The sequence below is a fragment of the Centruroides vittatus genome, unplaced genomic scaffold, assembly GCF_030686945.1.
Source record: "Centruroides vittatus isolate TY-2023 unplaced genomic scaffold, ASM3068694v2 scaffold_932, whole genome shotgun sequence".
Lineage (NCBI taxonomy): Eukaryota > Metazoa > Arthropoda > Arachnida > Scorpiones > Buthidae > Centruroides > Centruroides vittatus.
Genome location: NW_027122721.1, coordinates 174,122 through 196,261, shown reverse-complemented (window position 1 = coordinate 196,261; position 22,140 = coordinate 174,122). Strand labels below are relative to the sequence as shown.

General features: G+C 31.5%; 1 protein-coding gene across 2 annotated transcripts in view; it reads left to right on the top strand.

The window, feature by feature from the left end:
- Nucleotides 1–22,140, top strand: part of LOC136990456 (nuclear envelope pore membrane protein POM 121-like) — a 48,200-nt gene that overhangs the window by 11,416 nt on the left and 14,644 nt on the right. For both annotated transcript variants that reach the window (XM_067288842.1, XM_067288841.1), the window contains exons 3-4: nt 14,059–14,151; nt 21,655–21,931. In XM_067288842.1, coding sequence (XP_067144943.1) covers nt 14,059–14,151; nt 21,655–21,931 — 370 coding nt within the window. The remainder of the gene's footprint in view (nt 1–14,058; nt 14,152–21,654; nt 21,932–22,140) is intronic.

The following is a 22,140-nucleotide window of genomic DNA, read 5'->3' as shown; positions in this document are numbered from 1 at the left end:
AGGAGGTAGGGAATGCAGAGAATCTTGTTCTAGTCCATTTTGTCAAATGGAATAATAAGAATCCTCGGAGAATGATAGGAGAAGAAACAGGAAAAATGGTGGAAACTATTTTCAATATCCTTAGGAATGAGGAGGACAGGATTTATGAAAGGGATTGAATGAACCTCTCTATCAGGGTATCTTACCTTTGATAGAAAGAGGGGCAACACGAGAGGACTCATAAAACTATAGGAATAATAACAATTATAACTGTACCTGGATATTAAATAGAAATGAAATTTGGAAACAAATGATTAATAGTATAAATGAAATGGATAGAAAAGTGGTAGTTGAGTCTAAAGAAAAAGTATATAATTTGGTTATAATCAGTCATAATCAGCCATTTAACCATTACAGTAATCCCTTGCTACTTCGCGTTTCATTTATTGCGGCTTCAGTATATCAGGGATTGTTCAAAAATATTCATCAAAAACTCAAAATTGAGAAATTATGGCGCAAAAGTTGCTCGCACGCTAGCAGAAGGCAGAGAGTGTCCACACAATTCAAAATCCACGTCTCTGATTGGCTGGCTAGCAACCCGCCATTTGATATACCTCCCGACTCAGGAATCTCGCAAGCTGATTGGCCTAGATGTTTCATCCACCTTCGCTCTCATACCCAGCTAAGATGATCGCGCTCATTTAAATCAATGTTTGAGTGATGCTTAGTCTCGTGTGCTAATTTTTGTTGTTCTCTTGTGTCTTTTTGTTCAAAATAGTGCTTGTGACGCCCTTGAAAATGGCTCCTAAACGTCCTCCATCCTTTAAATCCTCTAGTGAACCCAAGAAGAAGAGAAAAATGATGACATTGAATGAGAAAGTTAATTTATTGGACATGTTTAAGGCAGGCCATAGCTATGTGTCTGTTGCACGCCATTACGGATTGAACGAATTGACGGTTTGCTACATAAAAAAGGATGAAGTGAATGTCCATAAAACTGCCTCGATATCGTTCTCCAAGGACACTAAGCGAGTTTTGACTTCTTGTAATAAGCGAATTGTGAACATGGAGAATGCCTTATCAGTGTGGATATCGGACTGTCGGGAAAAGAAGGTTAGTCTCGATACCAATATGATTCGGACTAAAGCCAAAGCCCTGTATGATAGACTCGTTCCTGAAGGAGAGTTGAACGAAGGTGACGAGACGACGACAAAATGAACCTCAGCCTAGAACCAGTGCCTCGAGTGATCCTACCCCACAAGAAAAACGTGATTTTGTTGCCAGCAAGGGCTGGTTCGAGAAATTCAAGAGGAGATTTGGCCTTTGCAGCATTCCTTTGTATAGGGAGGTTTCCTTGGCAGACCAAGAGGCAGCTCTTCATTACATTGAGGAAAAGTTTCCTAAGATAATTGACGAGGGTGGTTATCTCCCGGAGCAGGTCTTTAACATGGATGAGACTGGCCTCTTCTGGAAGAGGATGCCATCCCGGACGTTCCTTTACAAGGACGAATTGAAGAAGCACAGGGTTCAAGGCCCACAAAGATCAAGTGACTCTCCTCATGTGTGGGAATGCTGTGGGCTTTAGGCTGAAGCCCGGCTTAATTTACAAGTCCTTGAATCCTTGGACTTTGAAAAACAAAAACAAAGCCTTGCTGCTCGTCTACTGGATGCACAACAAAAAGGCATGGATAACAAAAGCCCTCACACTCGACTGGTTCGTAAACTGCTTTATCCTGCAGGTGAAGCTGTATCTCGCTGAAAAGGGGCTTCCCTTTAAGGTCGTCCTCTTCATGGACTGTGCAGGAGGACATGCAACCAGTCTCCATTATGACAGGGTCCGAGTGGAGTTCCTGCCCCCCAACATCACTTCCCTTATACAACCCATAGATCAGGGGGTCATTCGGGCCTTCAAGGCCCTCTACACGAGGTCCACGATGGAGGGCCTCATCTCCTCCATCGACGAAGACAACATGGTCTTCAGCCTGAAGAACTATTGGCAGGGATACAACATTGCAATGTGCCTTGTCAACATTCAGAATGCTCTTAATGAGATGAAAGAGCAGACACTGATTGCAAGTTGGAGGAAATTGTGGCCAAAAAACGTCACCCATGACTACGAGGGATTTACGCCTGACGAAGTTCACCACTTTGCTGTAGATAAGGCTGTGAAGCTGGCTCGGTTGGTAGCCAATGAAGGGTTCTTCGACATGACGATGGAAGAAGTGAACACACTGATCGAGTGCCACTCGAACCCCTTAACCGACGAGGAACTCGTCGAAATGACAAGATCGGCGAGTGAGGAAGAAGAGGAGGTATCTGACGACGGTGACGACAACTAAGCTGAAGAACATGGCCTTACCTTGGAAAACCTGCAAGAGCTCTGCAACAAAGGGCCCAAGAAATCGACGACAACATGGTCAGAGACGTAGAATTCAGTAACCGTATTGATGGTGTAATGGCATTGTACAAGGGCATCTTTGCTCAGAAGAAAAAACAACAGTCACAGCTCCTCATCATGATGTTCCTTGTGTGCCGAAAACGTTCTGCAGAAACTTCTTCTTTCTGCTGCCTCTACACCATCTTCTGCAGCCACCCCAGCTCTATCCAAAGCTGCTCGCGATGATTCGGCTCTATCCAAAGCTGCCCGCAACGATTGCGTTAAAAATGAGAGGGTGACACTACTTTGCAGTTTTTCACTTGTCGCGGCCGGTTCTGGTTCCTATTAACCGCGATAACTAAGGGATGACTGTATACTCTTTGTATAGAGTACAATAGTTAATGATGAAAATAGATAGTTAAGAAAGATTCAATGAAAATATTAATTAAAGTTTGAGATAGTTGGAAAATTTTATGAAAAAGTGAATAGAAGGTAGAAAACGTTTATCCTAAGGCTTGCTAAAAAGTAAGAAGAAAAGAGAATGAAAGTAGAATACATAAAATACAAAAATATAGATGTGACAAGAATGAGATTTTACTATGCAAGATAGAAATATAGACTCAAAAAAAAATTATTTTTTGGTCCCTGAATGAAGGATGTTATGGAGTAATGTATCTGAAGAAATACAGAGAAGTGTTTTGTACTTATTGAAGAAGGAAATGGAAATAAAAATCAGTGTAACTGTAAAAAAAAAATGCAAATTTGAGGTAAAAGAAAAATGGCATGATATACAAACAAGAACATTCATACTGTATGAAAAATGGGGAAAGTTCTTTTGTACAATTATCTAGATAATTAGACTGATTAATGAAAGGTATGCCAGAGATTTGGATAAGGATAAAAATGTGCTTTTATATTATTATTCTGCATAAAAGTAAAAGATCTATATAGCTACACAGACTGTAGATATATTAATTAAATTAATTAACCAGATTGAGAAAATATATTAAATGAAATATTAATTAATGTCCCATCATCTCTAATGTGTTGAAGCACAATGGTATAGCATACAAGCATGAATATCAGTCAAAGTTCATTAGAGTTTTGCACTGCAATTGTTTTGTGATATTTTAAGTATTTTTCATATAAAAATGTAGTGGGAATTGTATAAATTTATAGTGGTTTTAGTATTGTTTATATCCTAAATTAAAAAACCTTGGAGTGTTGGCTGAGAGATGAGTTTTGAAGCAAGTACTTAATGTTTCTAGTTACAAGGAGACTGAAAGGGTGAATATAAACAAAGATACAAATTCAGGCATAGCGTTGTTTAAAATATTGAAAGAAAAGAAGTTTAACCCCTTATATTAATGACCAATTTGAATTAAGTAATAATAGTAGCTTTCCATTATTAATCTTTTGTTGTTTTGCTGCAACTTGAAAAAATTGAAGATCTATAAATTCCCACTGTCATCCGTCTGCTTTCCTTAATCTCGAGAACAGAGTTTGATGAAATCCGAGAATAGATATGGAAACCATAGGGACAGGAGGCCCAAATAACTATATACGAACTTCCAATGCAAACTGGAAGTCATGTTGTTTCAATTCAAAAATATTTCCTTCAAAGATGTCAGATAGATGACTGACCCAACTCTATTGTTAAAGGATAAATATGATGTACAGTACAGGGATAAGCCACTACTAATTTGAGCTGGAGAGCATATATTTAAATTAAATAAATTAAAAATATGATTAAAAATTGCAGCCTGGCATTGTGACAATGTCACACTAAAAATACTTGCTTGTTTCTTCTTGTTTTTTTTTTATTTTGCATTTTCAATAAATTGTTTTTGGTGTTTCTATTTGCTGTTTTATCTATAATCATTAAAAATTGCCAGGGTTCCAAATTTTTTAGTATGGTGAAAAGGGTTCTGCGATAAAAATAAGTTGGAAGCTGCTATTCTATACAGCATATTATAAATAGTATATAGTGAACCAGCACTAAATGAAGTCACATTTAAGTGAGAATATTCTTTTTATATGGATTTTAAGGATGAAGATAACTGAAGCTGTATAATAGATTTTGCATTGTGTATTAAAGGTTCGATTATTATCCAATGCTACTATTCAGTTTCTTATTTTATTTGAATGTTAATTAATCAATTACTATATATTTTTCATAAGGATATAATGAATTCTGTCTTTATTATTTATGCTGAATGTTACATTGCCGAGTAATAATCATGATTAATATATTTCTCATGAAAATTGTTTTGGAATTCTGTTTTAACATGATTTTATACCTAAAGGCTATAGAAGAAAAATTTTTTAAAAATATAAAAAATTTCTTCCGAGTTAAAACATTCAATCTTTATTAACTTTGAGAACAAAACACTATGACTTTTAAATATTCACAATAAATAAATTTATTTAAATTTTTAAGACATTCTCCAAGTGCATTTTGCCTTTAGTTGAAGTTTCATCAGTAGAATTTGTTTTTATATTTTTAAAAAATTTTTCTTCTGTACCCTTTTTTTGTACAAAATAACCAACTCAATTGAGAATTTGTATGATATTACTTATTTTATACCTTTAGATGAAATCACTCTTCTTAAAGTTATAAAAAAAAAACAACTTTATCAATCATGCATATAGCCCATAGAATCTGTGATTGAATGACAGAAAATTATTAGTCATGATTGAAATCATAGTTTAAATTTAACACATTCATTGCCACCCATTATAAGGCAAAATATAAATATGCTGATTTATAGCTAAATATGCTGATTTATTTTTCTCATAAAAAATATATCACTGTTTTACACAAACTAAGAATTAAAAGTTTTTTTCCATTTCAAGCAGTCTTCACAGAATTGTATATGATGAAGCAAAATTCAGTTATTGGCACCTTCCCAAGGACAAATAATGGAACAAGCAGTTATTTATTGTGATGATGTTACAATGCCAGGCTTCAACTTTTAATAATATTTTAAATAATTTTTTAATTTAAAATATATGCTTTCACCTTAAATTAGTAGTGTCTTGCTCCTGTACATCATACTTTTCCATTAGCAAGAGTCATGCTGGTCATCTAACACCTTTCCGGGGAAATTTTTGAATTGAAATAACATGACTTCTGGTGCAAACCAGAAGTTCATATATAGTTAATTGGAGTCTCCTGCCCCTAATCCTTCCATATCTGATCTTGGCTTTCATATATCTAACTCCATTCTCATGATTAAGGAAAGACGGACAGATGGCAACAGTGGGAATTTGTAAGTTTACAATTTTTTCAAATTGCAGCCAAAAAACTATTATAATTAAATATTTCACTGGAAACTAAGCAATAGAATTAATGTTGAAAATGTTTCTCATACTTCTAGGTAGTAATACATAACATCCAAAAAATAACACGTACAATTTAAAAAAAATTCCAGTGTTTAGATGACACAAAATCACATCATTGGTACATTGTAACAAATATCATATGACACAAACTTGCATCACTTGGCAACAAGTTTGTTAAATCACTTAACAAAAAAAGTATGATTAAAGAATGAAATACAGTATTGTTTTACATGATATCATTAATTACTTTATCCAGATAATTAATTAGCAATTAAGTAATAAAATAAAAAAAGAAAAAAAAAGTTTAGAATTTAACAGCTATTAACTATACTCACCCAATACTGTGAGTCAGGGGTGCCCTACCCACCCATCTGTTGTCTAGATTGATCAAATCATGTGAATTAATGATCTTCAGATACTTTTCTGAAATGTTGAATAAAACACTGTTCTACACATACTATTCTGATAGTATTTACATTGGACCAGGTTTTGAGTATTACAGATTTGTCTCAATGTATGGTGACAGTCTTCTATAAGACCCATTGAGGCAACACCATTCGGTTACTAGGATATTTACAAAGTGGATCATGGTGTTCCTTGATGCAGAGGATTACAGATCTATAAGTGGGTTCCACATAAAAGAATTTGTTTTTCTCCTTACTTTAAAATTCCCAGATTTGGATTATGTTATCAATCAAGTAAGGAGGGCAATGACTTCTATCCCTCAGAATGGAGTGCAGCTGTGCCCTGCACATCTCCCTAAATCCACCCTGTATATAAAACTTTCATGAATGTCATCTCACATGACCAAATTGTCATTGCTCCACCTCCTGTTCCATATCTGTGTCATGCTGTTTGTGGAGGTGTATGTAGTTTGGCTTGCATCTAAATGTTTATTGTGTGTAAATGGCAAAAGAAGCATTTTACTATCTCGATTGTTATATATAAGAGATGGAAAGTATGTGAACAGTTTTACATTTTTGGACTCGGGACACCTTGAAACATAAAGAAATGTAAAAAATTTTGGAGGGTTTTACTGTATGTATGGATGTTTTGGGGGACACGATTTTGTTCAACCTATTTGAAGCTTAATAATCTCCTGACTTGTATCAAAAATTTCTGAAATTTTGCATGGAGGTTTGTATGTTAGAGGATCAATGCTATTAAATTTTGGTGGTAAATGTTGAGTGTGGTTATGGGTCATATCTTTGGTAGGTTTGGACCTAATAATGATTTTACTCATTATTAACATTTACAATTTTTTATAAAACTCTCCCTACCCTCAAAATTAAGCTTTTTGCTATTTTATAATAATTAAAAATATAAAAAGCTTTTTTAAATAAAATATCATAACATATGGTACCACATGCAGTTTTAATGTTGCTGGGAAAGTTAAATATGTTGCTTGAGTTTTTTACTACATTATTTAACAACTCTTACTGACTGGTACAAAAGTAAAATTGTAATGTATAGTGGAGTTGATCTGTATGAAGATGACTTAGAGGATCATAGTTTGTAGTCAAAGATGAATGTGGTGACACCTTGTCTTAACCCAATTTTTAACTCTTAAACACACAAAAGCATACAGATTACTTGAAGCTCAATTTTGTAGCCAGTGGGTGAGTTGACCCAAAGATTTTGGTAGAGAGTTCTTCATAACAAACTTTTCCTAGCGAGCAAAGTTTAAGTACATTAAAACAAACTATAACATTTAGTCATTGTATCATTGTACTAACTAAAAATGTGCATTCTATGATAGTTTTATTGACTGACTATTGCACAACATCACTTCTAAGTGGTGTGGTAATTTTTGTCGTCATAATAATTACAAACAGAAAAAAATAAATTTGACAATTATTGTTGAATTTGATTTATTCTGTTTTAAATTTTACTTACACTGTATTTCTTTATTAGGTGAACCATTCAAAATTTATGATTTCTCCTGTTTAAAGTTTGGCCACTCTGTCATGTATCAGGTGATGTTGTAACGGAACCAAAATGTCACAAATATAGCACCAGGCCAAACACATTGGCAACATACATTTGAGACTTTAATATGTCACTTGTAAGTTGTCTGTAGTAGGGAATTAATCCGATCCCCTTCAGGTGCCTGTCCCCAGTATTTTGCAACACTGTCCTTAGTATTGCATTTTATAATTAACGTAAATAATTTAATATTAATACTCACTCTAAAAAGCATTTAAAATAGTGATATTTCTTTATTCTAACATTTTTGATTGTGTCTTAAATGATTGAAAACATTAGAATAAAGAAATATTATTGCATTAAATGGTGTTTAGAGTGGGTATTTGTACAATTGCAGTTTGTAAAAGAGTAATAATTTAATATTGGTTTTAAAAGTTTTACTTAGAATATATTTTAAAATAAAAATGTAAAAGTTGCAGATAATTTGTGTTAATCGTAATTTACACTGGGTAATGGTTGATGTGAGTTTTATTTTATATTCAGCCTGGTGTGCTGTGCAGTTATGTAGTGTGATTACAATTTATACATTCAAATTTTAAAATACAGTAAGACCCCGCTTAATGCGGGGATGCATTCCTAGATGACAAAGCGCTAAGCGAAACAGCGTTAAATGAGACCATTTTAACATAGAGTAAATAGGGATAGGGGAACATGCGATCAAAAAATAAGCAATTTTACTATAATTTTAAGTTATTTTTATATAAATATTTGCATAATAATATACGTTAAATAACAAAAAATTTTTGTGACGAAGGTCCTGGCTCTTCTGAAATTGTTGTCTTTTGTGATAAAGTTGTGTAGTTTCATTGGTCGCTTTCTTTTTCTTTCCTTAAGCAAATGTTGGTAGCAGAAGATTGCATCCAAAATTCCTTGTTTTGCTTTGGCATCCTATCAAAATCTGGATCATTCGCTACAATTGATTAATGATTTCTGTTACCATTACCAAACTTTTACTAAGGAAAACTGTAGAGAAATTTTTTGGATTTGTCTTCAGAATCTCTATTTTCCAGTTCTACATGAATTCCTTGTTCTGCCAATTCTTGAAGTTGTCATTGGTAAGGCTCTCACCAGAAACCTGCAGTAACTCCCCAATATCTTGTTTATCTACATCTCCTGTATCAAGTAAGTTGACAATTTTGTCAACCTAACAATACAGTGATAGGCTCTTCTCAATGAGAATTCTTGGATACCTCCAGCCATAACTTCTTCCACACTCCGTTCATGCATTTATCAGTTAATTCTTGCAAAGCAAAGTCGATATTTCCTATGGCATCCATGATGATATATTTTTTCCAAAATTGCACAAAACAAACATAGATTTAAGGGAAGTTCAGTGCTACGACAAATTGCCACCTTTTGCTGATTGGTTCGTGTTTGGGAATAATCGTATTATATATGAATCAATGAAATACTGCATTAATTTGAATCAGTGTAAATTTTGAGCATTTTTTAGGCATCAAGCAGATCGCGTTATATTGAATCAGTGTTAAGCAAGGCAATATTAAGCGGGGTCTTACTGTAATTTAAAATAACTTATTTATTGTTTTTTCACATTATAAGAATATATTATTATATGTATAAAAGTTAATGTTCACTAGATATATTCATGTTAATTTTAAAAAGTTGCATACAGAGTTAGTCTCTAACTATAGCAACAAAGAGTCAGCGAATGGCACTTGTATATTATTTACATTTTTCCTATATAAGTAACTTTCAGTCAATTTTTTAAATAAATGGTTTTAATGTATAGAGTGATTTAAAGGCTTTACAACTTTGAAAAGCATATAGAATTTTAATCAGAAGACTTAAAGAATCAGTTGAAGTATTAATTAATAGCAAAGCACAGTTTTACCTTAAGTAGTCATTTTGATATGATGTGCCATTGGTGATATGGCAGATACCCAATTTGAATTAGATGTTTTGCTAAACTGAAACCTTATCTGTTGTCACTTCAGTAACTGTGACAGTAATCTGACTTCTGCACTCTGTGATATTTGCAGGCAAGGATATAAAAAATACTAGATTTTTAATTAAACCCCAGAAGAAAAATCAAAAGATATCAAATCTGGGAAATGAGGTGACTGTGTTATTGGCCTTACTCAGCCTATCCATTAATATGAGAAATGTTTATTGAGGAAATTCTGGACATACGGTAATGGAATGGTGTATTGTCTTGCTGAAAGAGCATGTATTCTTCTGCAAATGAGAAAATTATCCAGCATATCCAGATAGAGTGGATTGTTAGAAAAATTGTGTTTTAGTAAAATGATTTTATGGTCATTCATTATCCTGGTGTTTCTTAAACTTCACTTTCTGACAGATCCTTTTAATAAAAGAAAACTTCACAGATTCCCTGGAGTAGATTAAATTATTATTTTTATGTATGTTTTAAAAATGTCTTTACTTTAAAAATTTTAATATAAATTATTTTATATTTTTTAATTTGAACTGCTTTTTAATAGGTATTTTTATAAAGGTGAATATTTTCTACTCCACAATATAATTTGCTTTTTTTCCCGAGAACTCATGGATTCACACCAGCACATTCCCGGTTGTCTGCATACCATAGGTTGAGAAACACTGTACTATCCAAATTATCTTGAACACTCAATACAAAAATTTCCACTGTTCAGTATTAATTGTCGATGCTGATTTTCTAATGTAAATAAAAAATAAAAGTAAAAAATTAAATAATAAAATTACAAATGTAATACATATCAACTACATGTAAAATTTATTCATTTACAAAAATAATTTTGTTCATAAATATTTTATTTTTAAAAGTGTATGACTATTACAGACAAACTATTAATGTTCTTTGACTTGCACTTATGTCATATTAGTTTCTCTGAGTGCATAGGGCATGAAGTAATGTTATAAATTTACAGGCATATGATTTTTTTCTTCCTATGCTAATGGAAATGTATATTGATTTATTTAGAAACTGCCTTTTTGGCAATCAGCCAAAGATATTAATCCTAAAAAATAATCTCTGTTTAAATAATGAAATTTTTTACATGTATCTCTGTAATGTTAGATTTTATTATTATAGTGTTTAATCTAATTTTTTTTTTCTAAATATTCTATAATTGCTGTTATTGGAGTTTATCTTCATATCATTATATATATTTTTATTGTACTTTGATAGAATAATTATGAATTCTAAAAATTTATTTTTATTTTATGATTTTATATTGATAAATATGTAAAATACTAACTTTATATAAGTTATATAAGTAGTATTTTACATATTTATTTGTCCATATAATCAAATAAATCAAAAATTACTAATGGAAAAATTTCAAAAATGTTTTTTGGCCATTTAAAATGTGAATATCCTGTAGATTTACCTAAATTTCACTATAATTATGAATAAATAAATTAGTTCAGTAAAGAAGTAAATTTTGATAATGATACTTTTTTTTCTAATTCAAATTATAATTTATCTGGTAAATTAATATATTTATTAGAAAAATTTTATGATGTAGTAATTTAACCACTCAGCAGTGAGGGATGTATATATACGTTGAGGGCGATCGTGTGGCAGGGTGAGGGACGTATATATTCGCTAAATTCTTTTGGGGGTATCGCCAAAACTAGCCAAAACTATCGTGAAAAAAATTCACATAAAAAATGAATTATGTAACAATAAAAAAGACTTTTCTTTACTAGACATAACTGTTTACAAAATCTTTTTTCGAAACAGTAATGAGAAAAATCGCATGAAAAAATACTTTAAAAATTTCCCAGGTATATTCTCCACTACTAAGGGATAGCACCATACCTGACTATCCCACAGCTGAAAGGTTAAATTATCTGATTTATGTTCTTTCTTTTCCACTTGATGTTGAATTTTGGTCAGGTTATGTATGGTACTTGTTTGGGGCTCTGGAAGTTTTTAGGAGCCTTTTTTGGTAATACACAGTTTTTTTAATTTTTTTAACTCTCTCTGTCCTGTGGGCACTAAGAGGGCCTCTTTTAACAGGCCCATTATGGATTCAGCCAGGCCCACAATGGGGCAACCAGGTGGTGAGGGACGGGGCCCGACATATCAGAATGGACCCCCGAAAAATTCCTGGGGATTTCTCGGCTCGTCTGAATTCGATCCCAGGTCACCAGAGCAGTGGGCTGCCACCTTAACTGCTCGGCCATCCGCCCCCTGGTAATACACAGTGACCTTGTCAAAGATTTGTCAAACAATCTTATCCCTTCACTAAATAAATAGACTGGTGTTAATATTAATACCAGTAAATAGAGTAAATAGACTGGTTGTGCTACTACACAATTTTACAATCTTGCAAAGATCTCAAAATTTGTGAAATGAGCTGTAACTTAACAGATTGAAACTAATAGTTTAAGATTTCAGTCAGCAAAATGAGATAAGACTACTGTATATGCTTTCAACCATATGTAACAGTCATTCTCAGGTAATCTTACATAGGTGTTAAAAAATGCAGAAAGGAGAATAAAATTCAAAACATAGAATGTAACATATGTTAGAACAGAGAAGTGTATTTTTAAAAGTGTATTTCAAAATTCAAATAAAAAATAATTCAAAATAAAAATGCTGATTCAAAAATTTTGTAACTTTAGATAAAGTGACTATAAAATCAGTCTTTTCAATGTATTTTCAAATTTTAAATTTTGTTACTAGTTCCAGACAGATTGAAATATTATCATTAGCTTATAATATTAAATTAGATTGATGCCATTCGAGTTTTTAGAAGAAAAAAAAGGAAGAAATCTGTTAAAACTTTCCAGTTATGAGACAACATGATTTAAGTGATTCATATAAAAGAACATATGAGAGAATTTTTCCATTTAATGGAAAAGCAACTATAACTAGTACTCATTAGTAAATATATAGTATAAGAGTATGATTTGCTGTATTGTTACTGTGATATTATGTTGCTGATGTATTGCTTTTTTGAATGTTATTGTCATACTTTGTAATGAGTATGAAATGTCATAAATGTGAGTTTTTTTTTTATCAAAAGATACAGCTAGATTCTTATCAGGCTGTAATATAGTTAGTTATTAATTAATTAATATATTAAATAAATTGGCTAGAGATTGGTATTTGATTAATAACATTTATTGTGTTAATTGTAAATATGTTTTTTTATTGAAGGAAAAAAATGTATGATTTTCTTTCTTTCTCTTCTCTTCTGTGCTTTTTTTTATGATTGACGACCTAGATCATATTGTCTTTTACCAAAAGAGTATTTTTAATCAAGTAACTAACATCTTATTCGTTGCCGAGGGAGTTTATTAAGAAAATGAACATTTTCGATCTACTCCATAGATCATCTTCAGGGTATCTTTAACCGGTTTTAATATTTTATAATAAATTATTGTTAGGAAACTGCAGTGGAATCTCATAATGACTTGAGAGCCCCAAAAAATGTAATGAAAATGTATATGCATTATTATCAAGTAAGTTAAATATCTAAATTGAGGTCCACATACAAAACAAAAAAATGTTATATATGTTACTTATATCTCATTTTACTCATTGAAGTCTTTATTGGATATTGTTATTTACTAATTGGAAGGCAATAGAGTAGAAGGAAAGAAGTAATGAAATTGTTATAGTAGAGTGAAAATTGCAGAAATTTTATTACCTTGGAATGGACAGTAAAGAACATTAAACTGGACAATAGATAATAAATATGAAAATTTGTTATAAATACGTTTTGTAGAACTGAAAAATTTTGTTACGGGTTCCTGTGGAGGTTGGGTTGGGGAAACTCTAAAAGTTTATTACATGGTTGTTATATTGAGATTCCACTGTATTACTTTGAATTAGCAAACAGTAAAGAAGATTCTGTAGTTTGGATTCTTATATTTTTATCATGCCTGAATATTGACAACAGTATCAGAAATATTTTACTTAACTTTTTATATGTTATAAAAAGTTAAATAAAATATTTCTGATACTGATACTGTTAAGATGAAGTAAAAGTTAAGTAAAATATTTCTGTTAGGATGAACAGATTAATGTATGTCTGTTCATCTAAGGAGGGCTTAAATTTGTCTAAAAAACGAGGCTGAAACACGTTAGGAAGATTAACTAAAGAATTTCTGATGCTATGTGAATCTTTAGGCATGGTAAGCATATAAAATTCAATTTGCAGGACCATCTTTATCATTTATTAATTAGAACTTATCATCCAAATTTCTAAAAAAAACTTTATCAATTTCATTTAGAATATTCAAAGACTTATGGTAGTTTAAATAATTAATAATAAAAGTTAAATTTTATTGGTATCAATGCAAATTAAGAGTAAAATAAGTAAAATGTTTGATATATTGTTATTACTATTTTGATTAAATAATTTATAATTTATAAAACTGTTTATTATTTCTAGATGGAAATTTATATACTCATTGCCAGATAAAGAGAAAACAAAAAATGATCCTTGTGATGCCAGAACTGTAATAGCTGCTTTAAAAGAAACAAGGTATTGCTATATAAATTCTGTTTGTTTTATTTTAATTATTTATACCGATACTTATAACCAATAGGGAGATTAATTTTTTTTTATTTTTTGGTAATAATGAAGTTTTACAAAACTTTTATTTCGTTTTAACTTATAGATAATACAAGTGTTATAGATAATGATGTAATTATACAAGAAATCCTTGTTAATTTGAACTCAGATAGTTCAAAATCCTGTTAGTTTGTAACTGTACTATTGTCCTGGCTAGGGATATAGAGGTTACATGTTCAGGAATTTCGTTAATTTGAAATACAGCTACTTTGAAATTTGAAGTGAAAATTCTATCTGAACTGATATGCACAAGTTAACTCATTTGTTTAGATTGTAGTGTCTCCATACTGTAAGAGAACAATAGACAAAGCACAACTCTAATCTGGTCAACATGGCTTTGCTTTTACAGTAACAACATTTTTGGATGTCACCTTACCCATGGAATACTTTTTTTTTTTCCTGTTATCTCCTAAAATATGGCTAGATTTTAGGATTGCAAGATTGAGCTATGAGTAGCAGATTGAGATATTTATGGGGTTATAGGCTACTAGATTTAGACAACCTACTACCTTTTGGGCCACTTTAAAAATAATTTGGCTACATTTTGAGGCATTCTGCTTTACTTTTTATAAAACCTATCTGACAACCTGTGAGGTTCTCACCGGATACATGCTGCTTACCTGCAATTTATTTATATTATTATTACTAGGAAATCGTGCAACTTTGTTGTATCATAATAGAATTGAGGCAGAGCCAGAAAGAAAGAAGCAAACCCTTTACCTGTTGGGCGTAGAAGAGGTGATCCTTGTACCTGCCGGTCATGGGAGAAGCATTCCTTGTATCTTCTGGCCACAAGAGTTACAAACCTTGCTGGCCAGTTACAGAGAGATGATCCTTGCACTTATTGACATGGAGATGCAATCCAAGAACAAAGCAATCATCATCAATTGCTTTATTCTTGTGTTTTGTTCATTTTTTGTGCCTATTTTTTGTTAGGTGCACACAATGCTGATTTTATTTTTGACTCCTAGGTCTAAATTCCATTAGGTGTGCTGTCACATTGGACGGAGAGCATAGACGTTGTCACTTTAATACCTCTGTACATTGATAACAAAGCCACGGACTTGTATTTTTTACATTTAAATGGACCCTCATTACATTTTTAGATTCCTCATCACAATTAATAGAAAATGGCAAAGTTTTCTATTAAAATCAGCACATTAAATTTTGAGAACGAACTCAATTCTATATGCCCATAGGTGTGCTAGTGACAAAGTTATTTGTGTGATATTTCTTTGTTACATGTGCTCATGCTATGATCTTATATCATGGACTCTTATTTTTTATTGCATTTTTGGATTCCTTGTCACAATTAATGGAAAACTTTAATGAAAATTGATTGAACAGGTTTTGAGAATGAGAACACAATTCTGTAAGCAACATAGAAGAGGCTTTGCTAAGGCTCTGCCTCAATTATTAACAAAAATAGTGTTCTGTATGCATAGTCACATTCCATTTTCTTAATTAATTACATCAGTTATGTGGTATTTGACATATTATGCAGAATTATGTAAATCTAAGGTAATTCAAAACTTGATAATTTGAAGTCTTGATTATTTCGTCCCTTGAATTTCAACCTAACAAGGATTTCCTGTATTTATTATTTTTTAGATGTTTTAATTTCAAAAGTAATATGTACTTATAGAGGAATATTTATATTATTTTTAATATGTAATATTGGATTGTTTTGCTGGATTATCTATTATTTTTACTAGACAACTTTTAGTTAATCTGATGAAAAGTTGTTTATCTAAATGATGTAGGATGTTAAGATTTATTTTTGGTTCAACAATTATTTCTTATTGAGAACTTATAAAAGTAAAATAGGTGATTATACTTTCTTTGATTTTATTCCTTTATGTGGTATCCAACAAGGATCTATTCTTAGTGGCCTTTTCAATATATTTAAACAAACTTTTTTACTGTCTTAAATCTCATATTATAGCTTATGCAGATGACATAGATGGATCAGAACAGATTAGTTTTATCTTACAGTCTGATATCAATTTATTAATAAATATGTTTAAATCTGCAAACCTGAAAATTAATACAAAAAAAAAACAGTGATTATGTGTTATGCTTTGATTCGTAATCCTTCATTACCTGTTTTTTACATCGGTTCTTATCCAATTAATTACATAAGTTCTATTAGCGATTTTGACATCAAACTTACCTTTAAAAATCATATTGCTAAACTAGTTAAACCAGTGGCTATCAGACATGAAATTTTATGGCAATTTTGTAAGCTCATCTTTAATAAAAGAGCATTGTGAACCATTTTTTTATGTTAATTTTCAGCCTTGCATTGATTGTGGATTGTCCATCGGGTCAATGGCTGTGCCTTCCCTTTTACACAAAATTACTTCTACTATTAATAAGGTATATCTTACATTTAACAAAATGTGTAATTTGTCTTTCACTGATGACTCTAATATAGCTAGAATTTGTCTGGGGATCTTTCTTTGAGAGAATAAAATGTTTTGATCGGTTGATATATTACAAATATTTTAATAGTCTCATTTATCAAGATTGGCTTTCACTCCAAATTCCATTGAGAAAACTTTGCTCATTTACTTATGTTTTTACTCCTTTTTATCACTTAAATATATCCCAATGATCTTTCTTTTACTGTATATTGCAAAATTTTAATAATTTTGATGAATTTTTACATCTTGAGCTCATTGATTTTAAATTGAAATGTAAAAAAGTGCTGTATATGTTTTAAAGATTTGTTTTAAAGAACTGTTTTATTCAGATTTCCATTACCGTAAACCAATGAAGATTTAAGAAATTGTGGCAATATTTCAAAGTAAATTTTGAGGATTTAATGTCAATTGAAAAAGTAAGAACAAAGCTAACTTTAGGATAAACGAGTAAAATGGCAAAGCCATATTTGGGATAAGACAATGTCTCAGAGACTCGCTACTAAGTGGGATCACTTTGACGCTGAAGGTGGGTCTCGTTTACCATCCACAACCATGAGGTTGTCCACGATGCATTTTCGGTGAAATTAACCTATTGAATTTTGAAATTTCTGTCTGTTGTGTGTTGCCCTGGGTTGAATTTTTGTCGATACCTAATGAAAATTTCCTGTTTTTGAAAAAATAATCCTGGCCATTGTATCGTCCGAAATTATTTTTTTTATTTTGCATAAACAAAATATATATATTAATAAATGTAAAAAGAAAACAAATTATATTTCGGAAGTTAGTTTTAATATAAAATTATAACGACTAGTGCCATCTACTTTCTAAAACGTTTTGATGTTGAAACGAGATATCTCGGGTCAACCGGTCAAGGTCAGCACGTGGCGACCAGAGATATGTTGGGAATAACATGGGACAGGTTTTGTTTGTCAAAGATTTGTTTGTCAAAATTTGATTTGCAATGTTTGCATTTCTAACTTCCCAACGAGCAATGCATGCGCAAATCTCGCACTACTGCCTGTTTGTAGAGAGTGTCGCTATTTTGTATTTTATTTTGACTCAGTTCTTGGTCCCCCAAGTACTTACAAGTCTGGTTTTTTTTATGTGCGCATGATTTGGGCACTTAAAACTCTTTGCCAAATTGCAATTCCTGACATGTACTCCTTCATACCTCTAAGCTGGTTACCCAGCCGGCAGTACAATTTTATAAACAAGACATAGTCTTGTCGATAAACATGGCATTCCTTGGTAAGAGGAGGAAAGTTGATCTCACTAGTCTAGTTATGGGATTGGGTGAGAAGGTTCTGCCAGACAGCGTGATTGTCTGAAAACAACAACTGAAAAATGTCGTTTTACAAAGTAAGAATTATGAAGAGCATTTTGTAAAGGCTATTTTAGATGGGATAATAAGTGAACATTTAGAAAAGGAAAATGTTGAGAAAATTGAAAGAGAGTGTGCTTATTAGCTGAAAAGATTAAGAATAGAGTTAGTTAATAGAAGCAATGATGATATTAATATAAGTAATGATCAGCATAAAAATTTGCAAAATTGATGGCCATAGTGTGGACCTTGGATAGATTACAACAGTTGTTAATAGGGATTAAATTTACTGTTGTTACTGACTGTCATGCTTTAGTATACATGAATGTCAAGAAAACGTTGAACCCACAAATAAGTAGATGGTATAACTACATTCAAGAATATGATTTCAAAATATGACACTGAAAGGGACAGAAGATGGCACACATTGATGCCTTAAGCACAGCATCTGTGTCCGATTTGAAGGATATGCTGTGCAAAATTACAGAGAGGAATCTTGAAGTCTGTTTAATTCTAACTGAAGAGGAGCAGATATTGATGATACAACATTTAGATAATGAGTTGCGAAAATTAATGAACATTTTTCAGAAGGAAATGTACAAGAGAACTGCAACCGAAAAACAAATGATTGAGAATTATGTGTTTAAGAAGAATTATTACAAGGTGAAGGAAGGAAGGAAGCGAAGAAAAGTTGTATGTGATCCCAGGTGTATGAGAAAAAGTACAGTAAAGTTTCAGGATTTAATGGTTACCCTTTTCAGTTGATAAAACAGTGAATAAAATTAAAAAACTCTATTGGTTCCTTTCTATGAAAAGGTATGCACACATGTTCATGTGCTTTGAGAGTTTACTTCACAGAGTTCCTGGCAGTAAACATCAAGGACTCTTGCATCCCATCAAGGAGGGTAAAAGACCATTTTCCATTCTTCATATTGATCATTTGGGTCCTTTCATTAAAAGCTCTAGAGGAAATCAAGAACTGTTAGTTATAATAGATAACCTAACTAGATTTGTTTGCCTTGAACCAGTGAAGAATACATCAGCTCAGAATATTCTGAAGATTTTGAAGAATTTTGTAAATGAATTTGGTACCTGATGGGATCATAAGCGACAGGGGATCATGTTTCATATCAAAGCAGTTTGAGGAGTATTGCAGAGAAAATGGTATTCACCATATGTTAAACTCTACAAAGCATCTACAGGGCAATGAAATGGTTGAATGTGTAAATAGAACAAACCTGCCTATGATAGCAACCAGTATAAAAATATGTCAAACATTTTTTTTTTTATTGTAATTGTCATGATTACAATAATTTTAGTGTATTATTATTCAGTATTTTTAGATAATTATATTGCTTGTTAAATTAATATACAATTAGAAAGTCATGTAGTAGATCATTGGCCACTGAATGTGTAAGGCGAATGAATGATTAATTATCTTGGAAGATAGAGGTTGACATTTTTGAAAACTGGCTATTAGGAAAAGTTGAAATGTGTAAATGATTGACTATAAAATAGTTTCTATGTTAGTGTTTTAGCAAGTTTCTTTATTATACAGTACTATGCAAATTAATGTAAACAAGGCAAAAGAAAAAATAATACAGTGTTTATTTATTTTCCACAAATTTATTTATCAAAAACATACACTTAGTATGTAGTATGGAAACCTTTTATTGATTTATTATGTTTAGCATAGAATGAATAAGAGTTTTACAAATTTCTTTGATGTTACCACTACAGAACCATATTTTGATTATACAACTTATTTTACTTTCCTTGCTGTTATGTATATCACATGGTAAAGTGCTGGAATCATGTTTTATTTGACCCTCTGGGTTTTTTGCAGATGTCAATGTTATGAAATCCCTGATCTCAAAAAAGTAAAAAAAGGGAATTCAGTGTGTACGTGTATTTTGTTTAATATCTCAGGATAGGGTGCATATTAGGAAAATAAATTTGGCGTAGTAACTTGTATATGAGGGAGGGACATTGATGCTATTAAATTTTGGTGGTTTGTATGGGAGATAGATGGGATCATGTGTCATATCTCAAGTCAAGTCAGAGTTAAAATTTTACTCATGGTTGGCATTTACAATTTCTTAAAAACTCATTTACCTTCAAAATTAAGACTTCTTCCTTTTTTTAATAAAACTTCATAACAGATGGTACAACATACAATTTTATTTTAAATAATTACTAGCTGGAATAAATTTAAAAAACTAAAAAAAAAAGCATCTGATAGATTTAGGTTTTGTCCTAGAAAATTTTTCTGCAAATCAGGTGAAGCTTTCAGAAACATAACTTTTGGCAAATGGAGTCTGACAGAGCATGTTGCAAACTTTTCTGGTGAAGCTGGGAAAGTTATGCAACTTGTTTCTGGATTTCTTTCCTTGGTCATGCAGTCCTCTTTAGTCAACAGTAGAACCAATGCTAGAGTTTATGCTGCCCTGGTTAAGATATGTATTTGACACACCTTATCCCTCTACAGAAAATGAAAAAAATTTTATTTTGAAATGCCATACCTTGCTCCATCAATCAATATTCAACTTGCACCATGTAATATAAATAAAAGAAAAAATAATATGCCTGAAAATTTTGTATAAATTTATGAAAATTTGCCACCCTGGGCAAATTCCCAGTTGTCCATATGGTAGCACCAGCCCTGTTCATCGGTATCTTCATGATTTCCCAGAGACTTTCAATGAGGTTGAAGAAGAACAAATTTTCTGGTCAATTCAGAATTACAATTCCATTTTTCTTGAACAAATTTTTTTACCATTTTAGGAATGTTGGCCTGAAAAATGGCTTCCAAAAATTATCTTATGCCACAGTCCAATTTTTGTACTTTTTTGTGTAATCAAGTCATCATTCATTCAAGAGCTGGTTCTTTTGGAAATTATGAGCTTGTCATCAATGATTCAGAAGCCTGCAGTGAACTATTGAGTCATGAACTCCAGCTGTGGATAATTCTTTATTCAAATTGGGAATGGTTTCCTGAAGGTCTAGCCTAGATTTTACCAGAAGCATTGCATCATCTCTTGGGAATGTTTTCTCTCGCATTTCCCTTTTGCCTAGATCAAATTGAATTTGTTTCTTGCTTTAATTTCAGAATGGAGTTTACAGCTTTAACTTACTTCACTAATTTGTTTTGAGTCATGGATGAATATTTTGTTTGTCACTGTTTTGGTTTTTTTTTTGGGTAAGATCCATTTCCATAACTCATTAGGCCTGTGCTTTAAAAAGAAAAACATCAAATGCTTATGTAATTAACACTTTTGTAACAACATTTACCCACAAAATGACAGTAAACTGCAATGAAACTAATATTGGAATTATGTTTTCAATAATGGTATAACAGTTTGGTATTAAAAAAAATGGCTGATCCGTGTTTTGCAAATTTGCTGCCATCCTATTTTATAATTAAAACACACAAAATCCCAAACTTGACTTGGTTTTCTTCAATCTGCACAGTACTATAAATGCTTATTTTCAGAAGAACTTTCAAAGATGAATAAGATGAAACAAGAATATGAAAAATATTTTACTTTATTTTATTTGTTAGCTATGAATTATTTTGAAATATAAGTATTTATTTTTCACTTTATTTTATAACTTTTTTATTTAATCTTATTTTCATTTATTTAATGTGTGCCTTAATTTTAATAGGAAAAGATCTTCAAGAGAAAAAGACGGTAGTGAACCAAAAAATTCAAAACGACAACGTCGTGATAGTAATTCTAGTTCTGGTTCTGCATTTACACCAACAAATCAACCCTCTGCTGGCTTAACATCAATTCCAAATTCTGAATTATCTTCGAATATTCAAAAACGTCCTTCTACTCCCGAGTCATCAAATCTTTCTATAAATATAAGAAGCAAAAGAACAAAAAATAACGAAATTTCCAGTTCATACAGTTCTAGTAGACGAATAATGGAAAAAATGGTAAATACTTTAAGTTGTGCCAAGTTTTCAATTACTGACAAATTAGTTTGTTTTAGAAGATTTTTTTAAAACATTAAAATAACCTTTAAATATTAAACAGATATATTTTTGCATAGTGAAACCATATGCTTACATTTATAATGTTGTAAAAAGTATATTTATATAATATTTTTACTTAATATATAATTTTTTGATTTTTATTCTCATTT